The 22034-nt window shown below is 47.4% G+C and overlaps 1 protein-coding gene across 3 annotated transcripts; it reads left to right on the plus strand.

The window, feature by feature from the left end:
- Positions 1–964: 964 nt before the first annotated feature.
- C7H3orf18 (chromosome 7 C3orf18 homolog) lies at positions 965–22034 on the plus strand. Of its 3 annotated transcripts, XR_004001286.1 has the most exons (7): positions 965–1440; positions 7666–7792; positions 8885–9292; positions 14626–14651; positions 16481–16610; positions 19827–20158; positions 20912–20991. XR_004001286.1 is itself a non-coding variant. In XM_030569675.1 (5 exons), the coding sequence occupies exons 2-5, from the start codon at positions 9059–9061 to the stop codon at positions 20990–20992; spliced, it is 471 nt and encodes a 156-aa protein (XP_030425535.1). In that variant the 5' UTR covers positions 965–1440; positions 8885–9058; the 3' UTR covers positions 20993–22034. The 3 variants fall into 3 exon arrangements, 1 of the variants encoding a protein (XP_030425535.1); XR_004001285.1 differs by lacking the exon at positions 7666–7792; XM_030569675.1 differs by lacking the exons at positions 7666–7792; positions 19827–20158 and having other exon boundaries at positions 20912–22034.

Here is a 22034-nt window from a genome sequence, read left to right on the forward strand (position 1 = left end):
GTAGATTGTCCCTCAGTAATTGAGACTTTAGGATGGATTGTATTTATGAGGGACAAGCAATCCGATGAGTATTTTAGTTACTTTCCTGTCGCTTCTCAAAGGCGCTCCAGCTTCTCTCTCCTGGTATTGCCAATGTCCAGTGATGTTTTCTAAATAGACAGGTGAGCAACATGCATGCATCTGATGCCGATGCTGCTTCCACTTAGAGCAGGTTGATTTCATTCTGGTGAAATGTCATAAAGCCGCTCCTGACACCCCAGCGTAAAGGAGCTCGATTTCCACTGCCGCTATCTTCCAAATTCCTTTCCACAGACAGAGGCTGAAACTACAAGATTGGATACAAGGCACCAGTTCAAGTTATGTGTGTGTGTCTTGGTTTGAGATCCTCAGATGAAAGATGCAAGACACGGGTGCTGGAACTAGGGATAGCACCCCCTCGCTTGAAGGAGTAATAACAAAATACATGGTTTCTGATTTCAACACACCCACTGTAAAAATTGTTCCAGCACCCCTGGCAAGACAATAAGGCAAAGTACCAATTGTCATGACCATCACTGGCAGGGACATGAGGCAATTGCACTGAGTAAAAGGCACAGTGGTTATGGGTGGGGACAAATGACCTCTTGGTGGATTTCCCCTGAGGAGACTTGGGCAAGGCTGGAATTCCATATAACCAAGAGCACTGCAAAGCAAAACACAATCCTAAAGGTTATACAGGAGCTAAAATCTCCCCACGCCACCCCTGCCAATTCTGTGGGGCAATGGCATGTGTGGCATCTTCCAGACTGAGAGTGCATAGTGCTACAAATCCCAGTTTCCCACTGTTTAATCTCAATCTCCCTGCAGCAGCAAAAGCTCATGAGTGACAAACAGGCTGGCCAACCCTGAGCCAGAGCCCCATCCTCTCCCCGCCAATCCCCGGCAAAAAAGAGATCAAAGCAGGAGATCAGAGAAAGGGGAGGAGGAGTGGGCAGCTCCTGGCATCTTGGAAAATACAATGGCAAGTAGAGCAATAACAGCAGCCGAGGGTCTTCTATCTCCGGCACAAGCAATCTGAGTTCCAGTGCCAAAGGTGGCTCGTCAGCCCTGTCTCCACTAAATCAAAAATTATCCATCTGCTAAAGTCGCTCTCTGCTGTCCATTGGAAGCAGCTATCTGTATGAGGGGGCAATTTGCTTCTGTCCCCCAGCGTGCACGCATTCACACACACATCACCCAACCTTTTGCACTTGTGCTCGTCCTAGTTGTGGTAGGTGACAACGAGGTTAGACAAACAGACAGCAGCTCTCCGGGGACGAGGCCAGCGGCTACTGTGTCTGCGTGGGTTGTGGCTACTCCCCCTGCATGCCGGCTCGGGAGGCTTGGCCTGGGCTACTCTTCCAATCTGAGACGGACACTGGAACCAGAAGGGGACTCGATTCCTCATCTGGCAGGAATTAAGTAAGTGCTGATGTCACGGTTTTGTTCAGGTGATTGGAGGGGCATGTACCAGCTTATTACACTGGAAGTACGTGGGAGGGGGATGAATCCAGAGCAGGCCACTGGAATTGAAAGATGGTGTGAGAAGCAGTAGCATCAGCCTGGACGGAAAGAGTGAAAGCATATTGCTGTGTGAATATGGATCATACAGCAAGGAAATGCAGCTACTTCTGGGGTGGAATTTGACAGCCAGCCTGTACCAGCAATACTGTAAAAAGATATTTTTAGAAGAGAGAGTGAAGAATAACTTTAATTAAAAATGCAGGGGGTGCAGGCTATTTTATGTAGGGGAAATAGAAGTGATGGAGCTGGAATTTGGCCAGGACATTGGAGTTAATATAGGCAGGCAATGAATTTCCCCCACCTATCCCCCTTATTCTAGTATGTCAAATCCCACCCAAGACTGAATGAAACCAAGAGTGAAAGGAGAGCTCTGCAGATGTTCCTTGCCTCAATTTCCTCCTCTGAGGTGGATCCCTTCAGCCTTCCTCACACAGGGTGGAGTTAGTCTTCCATCCAAGTCACTAACCAAAACTTAACCTGGGTAACAAGAGTCCATGCAAACAAAAAGTTCTTCTGCCCCCCCTTGGACTCCTCTTCAGCCTGCCCTCCGGGCTCAGTTCCCAGTCTCTTCTGGGCTCTTTTTAAATCTCTCTGCAATGAAGCCCTGACTCCCTTGCTCCTTCCAGCCCCTATTTCAGGCCCTTCCATGGACACCCAACTTTTTCCCTGTGGTTCCTCCTCTAAACTGCATTCTCTGCCCTTTGAGGACTTTGTATTCATCAGATTTTCACTTGACCACAATTAATTAATTAATCCTCTCTCCTTCGCCTGCAAGGTAGCTAATTATGGCACAGGCAGGGCTGGTCCCATTGCCCTTGTGACACCCTCTCATACAACAGGCAGACTTGCCTTCAGGGACATTTAGAGGAGTCAGGTTTGAAATTCAGCAGTCATGGATAATCTTGATAGAACTGCAATGTTGATTAACAGTCTCTCCTCCAGGAGAGACATGTCTCAGCCTCTGCACAAGAGAATCTCTTAAGGCCCCAAAATGGTTCAGGTTGGGAAGGCTTGGCTCATTGGAAAAGTCTGAAGGGACATTTCCCAGTGCTCGGAGAAGTGACTGTCCATGAAGCTAATTCCCTGAAACCCTCTCTGCTCAGACCCCATCACCTTGCTGTAGCAGCCATCTCTGCAAAATTCAGTTGTCTCCTCTAGTCCTTGAAATGGACTTGGCAAGCTCAACAGCATCTCCCAGACCAATCAATTATCCAACTTTTGTGAGCCTTTGCAGGGTAGGGTTTGGGCAGATGCCATTCAACCACCTTCTAAGGGAGATCCTGTTATACCTCAGGACAGAGAGTGAGCAAATAGTACCCCCAGGGCAGCCCCTCTCCTGCCTGCTGCCCAAATACAATGTGGAGAGATGTCAAGGTGAATTTTCTTAAGGTGCAATGAATGTTCCCGAGAGCAGTGGATGAAAGGCAGACAATATGGCAGTCCTGGAGTAGGAGGAGGGGTAGGATAGAAGTCTGTTCAAGGGATGGCATCTCTCTCTCTGTGTGTGGAAGGATGGTAACCAGAGCAGCTAGGAGCCTGTGGAAGTCAGGCTGTGCCACAGAGGACTACATAGGAGGCTGAGGGGCCAGCCACCTATAGGGTGGTTTAGGAGGAAACCGCAAGGTTTCACTCTGAAAACCCACATCCCATGAGGCTGCAATGACCAAATACCACTTGTTAGAGATGGTGGTTGATATTAAATATACTTCTCTTGGGTGATAGTTCCAGCCAGAGTAATAATGAACATCCTAATAAATCCTTGTCCTTTTTATCCAGACATCCCAAATCCTTTTGGTAAATATCAGTCCCTGCCATCCAGCTGGGGAACTAAGCACAGAGATATTAAAATTGTCAAACCTGCATAGGCACTAACTCTGTGGGTGCTCTGGGGCTGAGGCACCCATGGAAAAAAATAGTGGGTGCTCAGCACCCATGAGTCAAATCTTGAGTGTGGAATGTGATATAAAATTACACAGAAACAATGAGGAGTCCTTGTGGCACCTGTGGCAAATTGCCAGCACTATTATGATGGGTCTCACACTTGCTCTTCTTTGGGGGGGGGGGGTTCAGGGCACCTTTTCTTGCCCCTGAATTGGAATATTAAATTTCCCCACTAGTGTCCTTGAGGAGGGGAGTGGAGAGGGAGGGACCTGGGCCCAGCCTCTTCTCCAGGTCCCAGCCCAGGGGCCCTGAGGATAGTGGTGAACCACTTGAACTGGTGGTTCCTTCCCCTGGGCTACTTCCCTCTCCTGTCCTTCAGCTTGGGGAGGGAGGCTTCCTGCCCTCCCTCTGCACAAGCCAGGTGCCCCTTACCTAGGGTCTTGGACTTCTTAGCCCACCACATCACTCCTCCAAACTTTCCTCTGCTTCCCTTCAAACTCTTCTCTGCTCCAACACCAATCCTTTCTGCTCCAACTCCCATGCTGTCTGATTGAAGCAGGGGTTTTTTATCATGTGACTGACTGCAGGTGCTCTAATTGGCTTCAGGTACTCTAGTTAATCTATAGCAAACTTTCTTCCCCTTAGAGGGAATAAGTCTCCCTTCTAACCCTCTCCTGCTGCCCTCTGGCCATGCTGTATCACACACCTTAGAGACTAACACATTTATTTGGGCATAAGCTTTCCTGGGCTAGAACCCACTTCCTCAGATGCATGGAGGGGAAAATACAGGAGCAAATATAAATACATGAAATGATGGGAGTTGCCTTACCAAGTGTGAGGTCAGTCTAATGAGACAATTGAATTAACAACAGGTTACCAAGGGAGGAAAAATAACTTTTGAAGTGGTAATGAGAGTGGCCCATTTCAGACAGTTGACAAGAAGATGTGTGTAACAGCAGGGGGAAATTAGTATTGGAGAAATTAGGTTTAGGTTTTGTAATGACCCAACCACTCCCAGTCTTTATTCGGGCCTAATCTGATGGTGTCCAGTTTGCAAATTAATTCCAGTTCTGCAGTTTCATGTTGAAGTCTGTTTTTGAAGTTTTTTTGTTGAAGAATTGCCACTTTTAGGTCTGTTATTGAATGACCAGAGAGACTGAACTGTTCGCCTATTGTTTTTTTAATATTATGATTCCTGATGTCAGATTAGTATCCATTTATTCTTTTGCGTTGAGACTGTCCAATTTGGCCAATGTACATGGCAGAGGGATATTGCTGGCATATATCACATTGGTAGATTTGCAGGTAAACAAGCCCCTGATGGTGTGGCTGATGTGGTTAGGTCCTATGATGGTGTCCCTTAAATAGAAATGTGGACAGAGTTGGCACTGGGGTTTGTAGCAGGGTTTGGTTCCTGGGTTGGTGTTTTTGTTGTGTGGTGTGTAGTTGCTGGTGAGTATTTGCTTCAGGTTAGGGGGCTGTCTCCAGTCGAGGATTGGCCTGTCTCCCTACTGTTACTCACACCTTCTTGTCAACTGTCTGAAATGGGCCACTCTCATTACCACTTCAAACGTGGTAAATACTCAAGATTGCAGCCTGCTTTGGACTTAATTAAGAGTTACAAAGGGATCTCACAAAACTGGGTGATTTGGCAACAAAATGGCAGATGAAATTAAATGGTAAATACAAAGTAATACACATGGCAAAATATAATCCCAACTATACATACAAAATGATGGTTCCTAAATTAGCTGTTGCCCATCAAGAAAGAGAGCTTGGAGTCATCTACAGATTTATAAGAATCCTTCTAACTGTGCAGGTATAACCCTGAACTCATTCTCCAGCTTGAGAAGATCTAAAAATCATCTCCAGTCATCAATGGAACTGACACAACTGAATAATGTAGCTGTCCTTAATGTGCATCAAAACAATACCAGGGACAGGGCCGGCTCCAGGCACCAGCCGAGCAAGCTTGTGCTTGGGGTGGCAGATTCTACAGGGCGGCATTCCGCCCAAACCTAGGGCGGCGCAGCCGCTTTTTTTTTTTTTTTTCACTGCTCTGGCAGCCCTGTAAGGGGCAGCAGCACACAGGAGGGGAGCGCCCTGCAGCAAACTTGGCAGGGCAGCCCGTGTCCTTCCCTCCCCACCGACCGGAGCGGCACAGAGTCCTCCCGGGAGGTGGCGCAGGGGTTGGGGCTGCGTGGCGAGCGCCCCGCTGAAGCGCTGGCCACCCTCCTTCTCTCTCCCCCCCCACTCCCTCCCCCTCCCTCCACTAGACCGGGCACGCACTCTGCAGCACAGGGAGTCCCCCTGCACTCTGGCTCCAGCTGCCCTGAAGCATTTTTTGTTTTATTTTTTCCCCCTGATTGCTGGCTGCGCTGTTGCCCCCTGCCCCGCTTTGCCAGCCACGCCATTTTTGTTTTATTCCCCCCCCCAGCTTTGCTGCTCCAGCCGCGCCATATTCCCCCCCGTGCTTTGCCACTCCAGCTGCACCGTGTTTCCCCCCCCCGCGCTTTGCCGCTCCAGCTCCGCCGTGTTTCCCCCCCCACCCCCCTGCTTTGCCTCTCCAGCCACGCCGTGTTTCCCCCCCACTTTGCTGCTCCAACTGCGCCGTGTTTGCCCCCTACCCCCCGTTTTGCTGCTCCAGCTGTGCCATGTTTTTGTTTTTGTTTTTGTTTTTTTTCCCCTGCTTTGGTGCTCCGGCTCTCTTACCTTTTTTTTTTTTTTTTTTTTTTGCTGGGGCGGCAAAATAGCCAGAGCCGGCCCTGACCAGGGAACTAGATGTAAATAAGATTGCTGACAGTTTCATCCAGAAAGCTACAGTGAGACACGATATCTTTAAACTGGAAGGTTAGGAGTGGTACAAATAGAAATAATTTCTTGCTGGTACTGCACTCATGGGAGGGACACAAGGGGGGGCATGTGACCTCCCCGTGTGATCTCTCCCCACCCCCAGCCCGGGGCCCATAGGCTCTCCCCGTCCCCTCCGACACCCGTCTTTGTATATACAAACATCAACATGCTTAACTACTCACTTTCCCCCCAAATATATAGTATTTCAGTCTTTTTATATGGAATATGGGAGTTGGGTGCAGAGCCATTTCAGCATATGTATGACTTATTAAAAGACAAATTTTATGTAGAATTGTATCCTAAACTGCTTTATGGTATTGTACCTAAACTTTTCATTTCAATGGGGGATTCAACTTCCATTATAGGAACAAAGAGTCCTGTGACACGTTATAGACTAACAGATGTATTGAAGCATAAGCTTTTGTGGGTGAATACCCACTTCATCAGACGCATGTAATGGAAATTTACATGCGTTTGATGAAGTGACTATTCACCCACGAAAGCTTATGCTCCAATACAGCTGTTAGTCTATAAGGTGCCATAGGACTCTGAAGGAAGGCTGAAAGAATTGGGTTTGTTTAGTTTGGAAAAAAGAAGACAGAGGGGACATGATAGCAGTTTTCAGGTATCTAAAAGGGTGTCATGAGAAGGGAGAAAACTTGTTCATCTTAGCCTCTAAGGATAGAACAAGAAGCAGTGGGCTTAAACTGCAGCAAGGGAGGTTTAGGTTGGACATTAGGAAAAAGTTCCTAACTGTCAGGGTGGTTAAACACTGGAATAAATTGCTTAGGGAGGTTGTGGAATCTCCATCTCTGGAGATATTTAAGAGTAGGTTAGATAAATGTCTATCAGGGATGGTCTATACAGTATTTGGTCCTGCCATGAGTACAGGGGACTGGACTCGATGACCTCTTGAGGTCCCTTCCAGTCGTAGAATCTATGAATCTATGACTCTTTATTGCTTCTTACAGATCCAGATAACATGGCTACCCCTCTGATACTTTATAGGAACAGACTTCTGAAACTCTTACCATTCCACTAGAGTGGTCCATAGTCATGCAAATACTCCCATTGTCTTCAATGGGATTGATCAAATGATTAAGAGTTTACAGGATTAGGTTCCAAGTCTGTAAATTGTTCTGGATGAAACTGACAATGCCTGAGCTGTCAGATCAGAAGGCACTTCATTCAAATAAAGGTGGGCAGATGTGTGATAAGTCTTAGCTCCTTTGCTAAGATGGGGAACATATTTTCAGCAAAGTTCTTGGCAGATTCCTGAGTCAGCTGGTTTAAGGCCATCAGTGTCCATCATTATAATCTTCACTTACAGTTTGCTCACCTACAAAGCTGGAAAATGAGGCATTTGTTTTCTTTGTTTTGCTGCTCCAGTTCCAGTTAACAAAATGCATGTTAGACTATTTTGGCTGCAAAGAAGAATTCTGTGTACACTGGGGACAACACCTGATCCCCATAAGGCTGCAGAACTGGGCTGACATCAGAATCCAAACATACTCTGGTCAGTACAAGCAGAGACATTCCTCTAATGATTTGGACTTGATGTGATACAGTATGGATGTCATGGATAATTCTGACCAAATGTGGAGAAACAGAATCAAAAACACTGTTTAAACACCTTCCGTCCCTCCCACCCCTCCCCTCTTGAGGACTCCTGACATGTTAGCATATGTATTGTGCTGTTAAAACCATTTAAAGAATGAATGCCCTCCCTAGCCACATTCTGCTCCTTTAAGGAGCAGAGTGCAACTCCCCTCCTTCCCCCCACTGAAGCAGGGAGCTAGCTCTAAGTCTTTCCGGTACCCTCTACCCACTAAAAATTTCATGCCAGTACTGCGTACTTGAGGGTACCGCCCTACTTGCACTCCTGGAGGTTGGTAAAGACAGCTTGTAAGTGATTGCAATGATTTTAATATACTGTAATTCATGAGAATGTAATTATGTAGTTCATAGCAATTTAATCATTATTAAAATAGTAAAGATACCAATATAGGTGCATTCAATAACTAGAATATGAAATAAGTATATAAATATGTTGAAAATAGCCTCCCCCCAAAAACTAGCCGACACATACACCTCCTCAAAAGTACCCACTGGCAAAAACAAGTCAGCACCTATGCAAATCTAGGTGTCTGAAATTAGGCACGTAAATCAATGGTCTGATTTTAAGAGGTGCTGATCACCCACAGCTCCTACTCAAGTCAAATTTGAAAGTGATAAGAGAAAAGAACCAGGCTCTCCTGACTCTCAGCCCACTAGACCCCAGCACAAACGTGGCAATTGATTTTGGATGCCTTCGGTTTTGGAAGCTCAGCTTGAGAATCTCATGGCCTGATTTTGACATGCCCAGATCCCACTTAATTTCAACTGGAGTTGGAGGCGCTCAGCATCTCTGAAAAGTCAGCCACTTTCCATCTCAGGTTGAGCACCCAAAAATACTCTCTAAGCCTCCCCTCTCCCCCAAAATTATATCTAATCTATCTCATACTCAGAAACAGTTGCCATTTCAGAAAGTGTTGGTCATGTATCTTTAGGATGTCACCTTGTGCATCTGTGACTCATAAAGCTTCTGCTTATCTCTCTCAAAACACAGGGAGAAGCAACAGGATTCCCTCAAAGAAGAGCCAACAAGGAAGATGTTGCACAACAGTGCTCACAGGAGGGTCCTTGACAGAAGGGGAGACCCTATGACTTTGTAGCAGAAATCGAGGCATCCTGAGTGGGTGGAGACAGTTCAGTCAGAGAGGACGTGGGGCCCTTGTCCAGGATGAGTTACAGCATACCCTCTGTACATGATTTGTACCGCAGCACCACTACCACCTCCGAACCAGACCCAGGGTCAACCATGGACAGGGCTCTACCAGAAACTGCTACTGTAAGCCCTGAAACCACCAACTTTAACAGCAGCAAAATTCCAGATGTGGTCAGCAGTGGGCCCGGCCTGAGCACAATGCTCCTCTCATTTGGAATCATTACTGTGATTGGGTTGGCTGTAGCAATGGTAAGAGAGACCCACTCCATCAGGCATTCTAAATACTTCTCTTTCTAAAGTAGGAAGGGTGGGTGTGATTTATCAACACCAGTTTTAATCCCAATAACTTGATTGAACCAAGAAAGAGCCACCACACTGGACAATCATACAAAAGTTATGGGCACTGAAAGTCTCTGAGATCCACAACTTTTAACTGTCTTTATCCAGTGCTTAGAACGAATCAAGTCTGGGAGGCGTGCATAGGCTCCCAGTAGAAACCCAAATTGCAGCACAATGATCAGTGCTGCTGGGATCTCCCAGGACTGGGTGCCTAGTAGTTTTGAGGATGCCAGGAACCAGTTCCCATATGTAGTATCAGTATTTTAAAAATAACTGAGGAGTTTATTTAAAAGAAAATGGGGCAGATTCTGCTCTGAGTTGCTCTATTCTGTCCTATGTAGGTTTTTATACCATGCTTATCACTGTGGCATCTAAGCACCTTCCAATAGTGCATTAAGCCACATGACTATCCATCTGTGGTTTATGCTCTCATCCTCCCTCCAGAGGAACATGCATGTGCAGTGGAAAATCTTGGTCTGGTAGGGTGTCTGTTTTTTTTAATAAAAATATACCTGTTATTGCATGTGTGTTAGAAGAGGCAAGGTCAGAGAAATGTGCCTTGCACTTGAAGCAGATAGTGAGATTTCTGATGGCTCTTGGTTCCTGGGGAAGTTCATTCCACAGTCTGTGCCCCTGCAGAAAGTTCTGTCTCCCTTGACTGAGGGTAAGTTAGGGGGGCCTGTCTAGCTTCCTGTGATATGACTGGACACAGCATAAGTGGGTCAGCACTTCAGATAACATGTGGTGATGCATTATTAGGCAGTGAAGTGTTAAGGGGGGAATGATTTCCCCTCCTCTTCTTCCCCCCATTGTCATGTTTCCTTTCAAAGCCAGCTCCCGAGTAGATCCTTTGGCAATCTGGAAGTCAAAAGACTTCTGAATGTGTGGTGGGTTTCCTACATAACACCTCAGCCATCTCACATATGGAGAGTTAAAGAAAGGAGGAAGGTTCTGTGTTTGTACAAAGATGCTGTTATCCATAACAATGAGTATGTCCATGTGTGTGGTGTGGAGTTTGTCACACTCTTCCCACAGGATATTGAACAAACCCTTAAAATTCCCCCAGCTGCTCCACAGAGCCAACCCTTCTATCTCTGTTATAGGTAGTGGCTTTCTAAACCTTTCTTCTCACCTATCCCTGAATGGGTGTGTCACTCACGAAGAGGGCAGCGCAAAGGGCTGTGGTCCTTCTCTAATAGAATAAACTAGTTTACCTTTCAGCAGAAGATGGGTGGTAACAACAAGAATCAGTTCTTATGGTCAGCTTCCCTTACAAACTGCAACAAGTTAATTTGTGGAACTTGCTGCTGCAGAATTTTCTTGCAGACTTTGGGTAAAGTTTTCAAAAGTGCCTAAGTGCAAAGACAAAAAGCAAGTCAGCCTAGACCAGTGGCTCTTAACCTTTCCAGACTACTGTACCCCTTCCCTTTCAGGAGTCTGATTTGTTTTTTGTACCCCTAATTTCATCTAAAAAACTACTTGCTTACAAAATCAGATGTAAAAATACAAAAGTGTCACAGCACCTTACTGCTAAAAAATTGCTACTTTCTCATTTTTACCATATAATTATAAAATAAATCAATTGGAATATAAATATTGTACTTACATTTCAGTTTATAGTATATAGAACAGTATAAACGAGTGGTATGCAATTTTTGCTTGTACTGATTTCACTAGTGCTTTTTATGTAGCCCTTTGTAAAACTAGGCAAATATCTAGGTAAGTTGACGTACCCCCAGAAGACCTCTGTATACCCCCAGGGATACATGTACCCTGGTTGAGAACCCCTGATCTAGACCATCCCTGTTAGATGTTTGTCCAACCTTCTCTTAAAAACCTCCAGTGATAGGGATTCCACAACCTTCCTTGGAAGCCTATTACAGAACTTAACAACCATGGCCATGTCTACATCTAAAATTTTGCAGCGCTGGTTGTTACAGCTGTATTAGTACAGCTGTATAGGGCCAGCGCTGCAGAGTGGCCACACTTACAGCAACCAGCGCTGCAAGTGGTGTTAGATGTGGCCACACTGCAGCGCTGTTGGGCGGCTTCAAGGGGGGTTCGGGGAACGCGAGAGCAAACCGGGAAAGGAGACCAGCTTCGCCGCGGTTTGCTCTCGCGTTCCCCGAACCACCCTGCAAACCGCAGGGAAGGAGACCTGCTTGCTCGGGGGTTCGGGGAACGAGAGAGCAAACCGGGAAAGGAGACCAGCTTCGCCGCGGTTTGCTCTCGCGTTCCCTGAACCACCCTGCAAACCGCAGGGAAGGAGACCTGCTTGCTCGGGGTTCGGGGAACGCGAGAGCAAGCCGGGGAAGGAGACCAGCTTGATTACCAGAGGCTTCCTCAGGTATGCTGGGATACCTGCTTATTCCACGGAGGTCAAGAAAAGCGCTGGTAAGTGTCTATACTTGATTACCAGCGCTGGATCACCAGCGCTGGATCCTGTACACCCGAGACAAAACGGGAGTACGGCCAGCGCTGCAAACAGGGAGTTGCAGCGCTGGTGGTGCCCTGCAGATGTGTACACCTCCTAAGTTGCAGCGCTGTAACTCCCTCACCAGCGCTGCAACTTTCTGATGTAGACAAGCCCCATTATGGTTGGATATTAGGGAAAACTTTCTAACTAATCTCGCTCTTGCTGCAGATTAAGCCCATTACTTCTTGTCCCACCTTCAATTAACATGGAGAACAGTTGATCACCATCCTCTTTATAACAATTCTTAACATATTTGAAGACTTACCAGGTCCTCCCTCCCACTCCCAGTTTTCTTTTCTCAAGACTAAACATGCCCAGTTTGTTTTATTTGGTTTTTTTTTAACTTTTCCTCATAGGTCAGGTTTTCTAAACCTTTCCTTATTTTTGTTGCTCTCCTTTGGACTCTCTTCAGTTTGTCCACATTGTGATGTGTTAGATCACAGAAACTCCCTTAAGAGTTGCCAAGGGATGTGCCACACTTACTTCTGCCCCTGCTTTCCCTGACAACTCGGGAATCCAGCACCCTGTCTTGCTGAGCCAGACACACCAGTCTGCTCCAACACAGACCCACGGTCTGAATTACTTGCCCCAAAGCTGCAGACTTGACTGAAAGCAGCTTACGGAAGTGCACTTGTCTTTAACACTCAGAGGTCCAACTCCCAATGGGGTCTAAACCCAAATAAATCCATTTTACCCTGTATAAAGCTTATATAGGGTAAACTCATAAATTGGTTCACCCTCTATAACACTGAGAGATATGCACAGCTGTTTGCCCCCTCCCCCCAGGTATTAACACATACTCTGGGTTAATTAATAAGTAAAAAATGATTTTATTAAATACAGAAAGTAGGGTTTAAGTGGTTCCAAGTAGTAACAGACAGAACAAAGTGAATTACCAAGCAAAATAAAATAAAACATGCAAATCTAAGCCTAATACAGTAATACAACTGAGTACAGGTAATATCTCATCCTGAAAGATGTTTCAATACGTTTCTTTCACAGACTGGATGCTTCCTAGTCTGGGCACAATCCTTTCCCCTGGTACAGCCCTTGTTCCAGCTCAGGTGGTAGCTAGGGGATTCCTCATGAGAGCTGCCCCCTTTGCTCTGTTCCACCCATTTATATATCTTTTGCATAAGGTGGGAATCCTTTGTCCTTCTCTGGGTTCCCACCCCCTCCTTCTCAATGAAAAGATGGATTCCAGTTCAGGTGACATGATCACATGTCACTGTAAGACTTCGGCCTTGGCTACACTGGCACTTTACAGCCCTGCAACTTTCGCGCTCAGGGGGTGTGAAAAAACACCCCCCTGAGCACTGCAAGATACAGCTCTGTAAAGCCTCAGTGTAATCAGCGCTGCAAGCTACACCCATAAGGGATGTGGTTTACGTGCAGCGCTGGGAGAGCTCTCTCCCAGCGCTGGCGCTCCGACCACACACACACTTCAAAGCGCTGCGCTGCCGTGGCAGTGCTTTGAAATTTCAAGTATAGCCATACCCTTCATTACCCATTTGCCAGCACACAGGTTTACAGGAAGACTTACAGGTAAAACAGAGTCATCTACAGTCAATTGTCCTGGTTAATGAGAGTCATCAAGATTCCAAACCACCATTAATGGCCCACACTTTGCATAATTACAATAGGCCCTAAGAGTTATCGTTCATATTTCTAGTTTCAGATACAAGAGTGGTACATTTATACAAATAGGATGATCACACTCAGTAGATTATAAACTTTATAATGGTACCTTACAAGAAACCTTTCGCATGAAGCATATTCCCATAAAATCATATAGAGTGCAAAGTCACACACATCTTTTCTTAAAGTATGGCACCCAGAACTCGACACAATACTCCAGCAGAGGCCTCACCAATTCTTAGTAGAGCGAGACAGTTATCTCCCATGTTTTACATACAACACTCCTATTAATACACCCCGGGATGTTATTAGCTTTTTTGCAACTACTTCTCATTGTTGACTCATTCCATTTGTGATCCACTATAGCCCCAGATCCTTTTCAGCAGTGCTAACACCTAGCCAGTTATTCCCCATTTTGTAGCTGTGAATTTGATTTTTTTCTTCCTAAGTGAAGTACTTTGCACTTGTCTTTACTGAAGTTCATCCTGTTCAATTGAGACCAAGCCTCTAATTTGTCAAGGTTGTTTTGAATTCTAATTCTGTCCTCTGAGTTTGTTGTCACCTGAAGATTGTATAAGCACACTCTCTACTCCATTATCCAAGTCATTAATGAAAATATTGATTAGTACCAGCCCCAGGGCAGACCCCCGCAGGCCCCTCTAGATACACCCTCCCAGGTTGACAGCAAACCATAACTACTCCAAGTATGTTTTTTCAAGCTGTTAAGTAATTTATAGTAATTTTATCTGGACCTCATTACCCTACTGTGCTTATGAGAATGTTACCTGGGACTGTGTCAAAAGTCTTACTAAAATTGAGATATACCATATCTACTATTTCACCCATCCACTAGGCCAGTAACCCTGTTAAAAGAAGGAAATTAGTTTGGCTTGGCATAGTTTGTTCTTGACAAATCCATGCTGGCTATTCCTTATAACCCTATTATCCTCTAAGTGCTTACAAACTGATTATTTCATAATTTGTTCCAGTATTTTTCCAGGTATCAAAGTTAGGGTGACTGGTCTATAATTCCCCAGGTCCTCCTTGTTCCTCTTTTTAAAGATAGGCACTATCTCTTGCTCCTCTCCTCACTGGGACTGTTTTAATAGTGTTTCTCTTTCTCTTCTAGGTTCTCTATATCAGAAAGAGGAAGAGGTAAGTGCAGTCTGTTTTGGGGAGTCTCAATGCTTCAAAACTAAGGCAAAGGCCAGGGAATCTCTAGCAGACAGGGAGGCCAGGGGAATGGAGTCAGATGGAAATGCAGAGTTCCCTATCTTTCTTCCCCACATTGTAGATTTCCTTTTCAAAGCCAGTTCCTTACCATTTTGGAAGCCGAAAGTCCTCTGAATGCATGGTAGGTTTCCTACACAACACCTAATCTATCTCATATACGGAGGGTCAAAGAGAGAGAGTTTGTACAAAGAAGCTGTTATCCATATAACAGGCATATCCTATGACCTGTGGAGTCTGTCACATTTTAGCCAATCCCAAAAGCTACGCTTACAGGCAGGGCTCCTCTGCTCCAGCAGCCTTACATAATGAGGTTTGCCTGGCAAGGCTATGTCTGCCAGACCCCAGTTCTCAAAAGCTTGGGCTTACTTTGACGATGGCAGTGGGCCTACCTTTCCCCCTGCTTTCCTCTGTTTATGGCAGTGCTGCTAGGTGAAATGCTGGACTCCATGCCTTCCAGGGCAATTTCCCCTGGATCCTGTTTTGCAAGATACTAAGTTTCCTAGCTCAAGACTTAGTGGTCTCCCACTCATCCACCCACCCATTAAGCTTGCTGCTGAAGATCGGGAGAAGAAAGGCAAACAGGGAAAGACATCTCTCCTTGATTCGCCTGCTATTTTGAAATGGACACAGACATAGGTGGATTTCTGTGCCATGGACTGTGCCTCACTTACTGATTGCTGTGGGCAATGCTGGGCTACACACTAGGCAGAAAACCTACAAGCTGGTTCTCAAAGCAGAGACTTGAGAGAAACAGAAGAGGCTAAAAGCAGTGCTGAAACATTTAGCCTGTAAATACACTGATGGTTTAGTAGACAGAACCCAGCCAGAGGCAGGCAAGGGTCATGCAGAGAACATGTCATCTGAGCCTTGGCCAAAAGGGACCCTGACCCTGCCTGGAACAGCTCAGGAATGTCTTCCTCCCCACAAAACGACACCCACACGATATGCTGGGGCTTCAACAGCTACACACAAGTATGCCTGTTTTGTGGAGTCAGCAGTCCCTCTCATCACTGCTTTGTCTAGGCCAGCACGAAGAGAGACCCTTTGCGGGGTCAGGCTGCATTGTTAGGGTTAGAGCAGGTAAGCCACACAGAATTACAAAGTGTTTGTGTGTCCATCAGCTCCCTCCAGAGCTCCTTTTGGATTTTATGTACCAATCCCACATTCCTCCTTCCCAAGTTATTGGCAGAGATTGAACTCAGAACCAGACACAGGCCTCTACCACTTGAACTGAAGATGTAATTCTGGCAGCAGTAGGAGGTTTTTATCCAACATGTGGACTAGCCACTGCGGGATGTGTGGGGGGTGTACATCACACCGAGCCAGCATGTTACATGCTCCCCCTGCCACATAAAGCTCATCCTGAGATTCTAGCTCAGTTTAAATCCCCATATGGGCCTCTGCTGTGAAGCCACAGGTTACCGGGGGTAACTGAACCTTGCACATTCAGTACCGGCCTCTTCCACTTTGTCTAACCTAGTTAGCTGGTAGCAGCAGTTGGATCTTATCCTTGCCCCTGGACAGGGACATATCACTTAGTGAGTTAGAGCCAAATACTCTCCAGAGCAAGAAGCACCCTAGAATAGAAAATACACCCCTCCACACATGCCTCCACTCACATCCATACACACGCTTCAGCAGCTGCCAAGCAATGGAGTGGGAAGGGAAGACTAACTGTTTGTTTTTCATTCTCCCGCTTTCCTCGGCCACAGGTTTTGATGCTGCACTTATGCTCTTCTTTCTGTTGGCAGGTTAGAGAAGCTGCGGCACCAGCTCATGCCCATGTACAATTTCGACCCCACAGAAGAACAAGACGAGCTGGAACAAGAGCTGCTGGAGCATGGAAGAGATGCTGCATCTTCTCAGGCCACCCAGAACAAGGTAGTAGTTGCCTTCCACAGTCACATCACCCTTCTTTCTGCCCAACCCACTCAGAGATGTGCAGGCCTGTTATTACTGCGCTTGGCAAATGCATTGGAGGTAGTCTTGTAATGAACACTGCATGTGGAGTAAGCCACACAGAGCCTTCGGGGACTTCACTAGCCACATGGCACAGGTTGGGGTGGAAGGCCAGAGCAGCTTGAAGGGTAACAGGGAAAGGGGGAGGTCAGAGGGTTGTCATTACAGAGAGATGGTGGGAGGGAAAATGCAGAATTTGGCAAGCTAGAAGAGGGGGAAGGGAGGGTTTCAGCAGTTAGGAGATAAGTTTCCTATAGCTAATCTCTCAACATGCTGCAAGTGCCCAGCAGAGCATCAAGTGGAGTTGGAGCTGGTATGTGCTGGGAGTGGGAGCTGACAAAGAGCCCAGCACGTGCATGGCCAAGTGCGCAGCCCTTACACAGGCCATGAAGTAGGGCATCCTCACCTCATGAGCACCACGTCCTCTCTAGTGACAGTATTGCAGAGGGTCCTGGTCTCTAGCATTCCTCCTTCTGGGCTCTCCCTGAGGCTGGAATGGCCAGTCTCAGGCCACACCTTCTCCTGACTCCCTCTCTGGGGTTCTGCAGGTTGGTCATCCAGCCAAACCAAATAGAGTCTAAACCCCCTCCACAGGAGCACAAACAAAATCTAAATAGAAGTCCAAACAAATCTTCATGCTAATAGTCCTTCTGCCCCCTCAGGCTTCAGAGTAGTTCCCTTATTTTCCTTTACCTCACAGGTTCCCTTGTAGGAATCTAACCTGCTCCTATAGTCTACGGTTCTTCTACCATTGTTTTCTGCCTATTAAACCCTGTCCCAGAGTACCTCTCCACCAGCATCTGCCACCTCAGCTGTCTCTCCCAAACTGAACACCGCAGACTATTTATAAGGCCTAGCTCCGCCTCCTCTGGCCAGTTAGCAATTAGTAGAGGCATGCCTAGTTGCAGTTCTGTCTCTTGCTTTGCAGCTGATGGGCAGGAGTAGCGTCAGGGTTTCTGGTGCCCTAGGCAGAATTCAGGGGGCAGCATTTTGTGCACTCCCCACGCAGCGCGTGGGAGCTTCCGGTTCTGCTCCCATCGAGCCACCGAAGAAGGAACCTCCACCGAAATGCCACATGTGACAGCGGCAGTCATACAGCTGCTCAATTGCCTGCTGCTGTTTTCCACGGCATGTTGGCAGAAGGTCCTTCTTCGGCGGCGCAACGGGAGTGGAACCGTAAGCTCCCATGCGCCCCGTGGGGAGCACACAAAATGCCGCCCCCCGAATCCTGGCGCCCTAGGCGACCCCCTGGGGTCACCTAATGGAAGCGCCGGCCCTGCTGATGGGGGTTAAACCCCATCAAAGGGAGCAACCAATTTCTCTTCTGCATGAAGGAATCTAACTCTCAGGCTGGCCCACAAGGCAGCTGTGGAGAAGTGTGTCTCAGCAGGAGGCTTGCTGTGGGGGGCAGTGGTGCAGTTTCCTGTGAGTTTCCAACCATAGCAGTTAGCGCACATGGCATCTCTGACTAGACAAGTGATGGTGAAGTATGCGCAGACTTGGCTAAACAGGTTACCTGAGTGCTACTACATACAGGGCTTTAGAAGAAAGACTGGGAGGCGATTTTCTCCTTTAGCTCAAGTGGGATGGGCTTGTGCTTTTTCAGCAGAAGCGCCCAGGTTCTACATTTGACAGCTGCGGCAGACCTCTGAATGGTCACGGCATGCGCCACAATGACAACTGCAAAGTCCCACAATGCTGCCGATTTGCTACACTGGAGTGCTTTGACAAGAGGGTCTCCACTAGTGGTTTTCAATTGCTATTGGTATAGTCCTTGCAGTATCTCAGCCAAGATGTTAGCTCTGTGCCAATTTGCCCAGGGCACCAGGTTGTGGGAGGAGCAGGGAAAGGGGCTACTTACCACCGTCAGCCAGTTTCACAATGTTCTTTGTTTTCTTTGTGGGGGGAAAAGTTCTTATGAAATACAGAGGCATCAGGGACGGCTGGAACAGGTATGTCTCAGAGTGAATGATGTGAGGGTGAAGCCCCTCTGTAAAGTAGACAGCTCCCCTTCCTTAGATTCCTCTTCAGCTGTTCCCACCAGCCCATATATTCCTTCCCATTTCCTGTGGAGCTTTTCCTTAGGGGCAGGAAGTGCTCTTGTTTTCACACACATACTTCATTTTATATACTTAAGTAACTGGCAGCAGATTAATGGGGATGGGGAGGGAGAGAGGAAAAATAAGTAGAAGCTGTAACTGTAAAGCCTTTTCCCCAAAGGAAAATCCATACAGTGGCATAGCCAGGTTTTAAGTGTAGGGGGAGCAAACATAAAAAAGGTGCCCTCCCTTGGCTCCTCTTCTGACCACGCCCCCTTGGCTCCTCCTCTGGCCACGCCCCCTTGGCTCCTCCCGTTTCCCCCCCAGATTAACCCCAGGGTCGGCTCATGACTCCTGTGGGCTTCCCCGGGGGTGCGGATACTCCCCCCGTCCTGCCCAGGGCACTGGGGGGCAGGTGTCCCCCACTGGGCTGTGCCGGCTGGCCTCACCTGTGGGGTCCCAACCCCCCACTCCAGGCTCCTGCACCGCACCAGGGCCCCCCGTCCAGACAGCGTGGCCTGCGCCCCTGCATTGCGGGCTCAGCCCCAGGGAGCCCCTTGCCCAGACCTCTCAGTGCAAGGCACCAGACCCCCGCTGCTCACCTTCTGTCCTGCGCTGCCGCTGCCTGTCCCCGGCGCTCGGTGCGCTCCATACAGGGCTCGCCAGCTAGGCAGCCTTAAAGGCTCAGGGGCCCTTTCGCCTCTCCTCGCCACATTAGCAAGAGGCGGGGAGCGCTTGGCTGCCGAGCGCTGAGCCGCCGCCGCAGAAGGTGGCTGCGGCGATGTTGGGGCTGCGCTGAGCATGGGGCGCGAGGGCTGAGGAGCCAGTCCCCTCGCTCCTCTGCCCATGCCTACCAGCCCTCCCCAGTTGGCTCCTCCGGCTGTGCTGCCGCCAGCGCCAGCCTGGCAGGGACCGCTTTTTGAAAATGTGCTGAGGGGAAGCGGCTGCTTCCCCTGAACTCTGCTAGCTATGCTACTGCCCCCATTGCCTAAGCACACGTGTAAAAATGTAACGTCAAACTGTAATGTGACCAGGTAGAGACATCTGAGGTAACAAATAAACAATGCCAGCATTTGCTTCTGTATATTCTCCTTCACAGAGTCACCATCTTAAAATTCTGCTTCCAGAACTAACAAAGGGTCCACGAGAATACACATGGGCACAAACTACAAAACTCTGGTCTTCAGGCTGACTGCCCTGAAATTCATAGGGCTTTTGGATAAGGGGTTTTGATAGCTCCATTGTCGGAATAAAGGCCAGTGGCAAAATTTGGACCCAAGTCTGGATTTAGATTCCAGTTGTCTGCCCCAAAATGTGGGATGTTTCTTCAAACCCAACTCTACTTGACAGGATGGAGCAGGGAGTTGGGTTACCGCATTTGAGGTGACCGGTTCTTCTGGGATCACTTACACACAAGCAGTGATACAAAGGGTATGTTTTGGAGGGATTGTTGGAGGCAGAGGGTTGTGTGTTTAACATGTTTATTTTTGAAAAGAAGAGGAATAATATATAAAGTAGGGATTCTGACTGAAATGCTACTAAGAAGAAATACAGGATGCATGAAGAGATGCATAAGAAAGAGTTCATTGAAGTGATAAAGTGTGGGAGGGAGGGAAACAATGGCACAGTAGCAATGCCAAAGGCAACTGCCTAGGACAGACTGTGCTGCTGGACTCCTCAGATCACCATGGGGCCTGCTACCTCACAGCTGCCTCTGATGATAAATGGCAATTTTAAAGGTTTAAAAGAGTAAGAGAGAACATCCAAAATGGAGCCACTGTTCAGCGTGTGGCAGGTTTCATAGGTTCCATGGTGCAAGAGCCATAGGGCTGCAACAGTTTGGAAGGGACTGCCTTGTACATACAAATATTGATAAAGAGATAAGCCATTCAAAGGTGCAGGGAGAGAGAAAGTGTTACATGTTGCTAACCCATGCAGCCTGGATAAACTACATCTAAGGTTCCAGATTGTCTGATGGTGTAAATTGGCTTGTCTCCATTGACTTCAATATCTGGCCCAATATATATTTGGGTCACAGACTTGTTAAGCCCAGTGCTTTCTAATCAGACTAACACTAGTGATGAATGTAGGTAAGATACAGTGTGTAAGTTTATGGACAGACATGTGGATTTGCATATATCCCTGCAGATCCTTGTCTCATCTCTCACTGCTTCATTTTTGCAGATCCTCCTGACAAGCCAGGGAACCGTCCAGAGACCCAGCCGTCTTGTGTTCACAGATGTCGCTAACACTATCAATGCATGAACGACACTTGCCCCTGCTCTGGATCACTCTGAGATCAGGGAGAACGGAGCCAACCAGTTACATACCACAAGCATGGATGAGGATACTAAGCCTACTGAGCACCCCATCAGTTTGTGCTGCGACTGGGGAGCAGTTCTGGGCATTTACACACTTCAGGCAGCAAATGCTTGGTGGTGATTGGCTGCAGCAACTTTTGGTACGTCCATCGCTACCAAAGGGCTCTGAGCTACCATGCCCAGATTTCAGGAGCGATCCTGGTTAGTGCCGTCTTACCAAGCTGTGCAGGGATGAAGATAAACTGTCTTGAAGCTAAATCGGTCAGAACGCAGGACCCTACCGAGTCATGGGATCGTGGTAGGGGTGGGAGCACTTGTTTTGAAGGGCTTTCCCAATGATTTTTTACCATAACATCTCACGATTGGAGTCCTGCAGTGTAATCTAATGGTTTCCACAGAGCTTAGACAGCTGCCTGGAGGTGACTTAAGCCCCCTTGAGCTGGGAGGCAGGGCAGCTGTGCCTGCCTCCTTAGCAGTGCCCATGAGCACATGATGTTATCCCCGGGGCAAGCTCATCTGTCTTGCCTCTTGTGCTGCCTAGATTGTTCAGAAACACACTCACAGGGTAGCACTCAGGGTTTCTGCAGCATGGGTGTTTCACTAGTTTTAAAGGTGAACCAAAGAGCTTTGGAGAAACAAATTGATTAAATAAATTTAAAGCGAGGAAATGGTTTAATGTCCCAGATAAATGATGTAATAAGAATGTAGGGACAAGCCACTCAGCTCCTAGAAGCTGGGCCCTCTCATCTCCCTCTGGCTTAGCCAGGAGTGGCAGTGATTGGTGACCAGATACCACAGAATTAATATAATAAAAATAAATGGGCTCGGATATACTCCCATCCACTCCTGTGCTTCGGCCAAGGAAGATGGTTTTTACAGAGTAAAGTTTTATGAGGGAAGAACACTTAGAGTGAGTGAAAATATATCAGAGGGGTAGCTGTGTTAGTCTGGATCTGTAAAAGCAGCAAAGAGTCCTGTGGCACTTT

This window comes from Gopherus evgoodei, chromosome 7 (assembly GCF_007399415.2).
Source record: "Gopherus evgoodei ecotype Sinaloan lineage chromosome 7, rGopEvg1_v1.p, whole genome shotgun sequence".
In the NCBI taxonomy this organism is placed as follows: domain Eukaryota; kingdom Metazoa; phylum Chordata; order Testudines; family Testudinidae; genus Gopherus; species Gopherus evgoodei.

Bases quoted from the DNA above. Each gene is read 5' to 3' on its own strand.
- C7H3orf18 (XM_030569675.1), top strand. From the start codon at position 9,059: ATGAGTTACAGCATACCCTCTGTACATGATTTGTACCGCAGCACCACT. The intron at 9,293-14,625 runs GTAAGAGAGACC...TTTCTCTTCTAG, and splicing joins TTGGGTTGGCTGTAGCAATG to GTTCTCTATATCAGAAAGAG. The intron at 14,652-16,480 runs GTAAGTGCAGTC...TTCTGTTGGCAG, and splicing joins TATATCAGAAAGAGGAAGAG to GTTAGAGAAGCTGCGGCACC.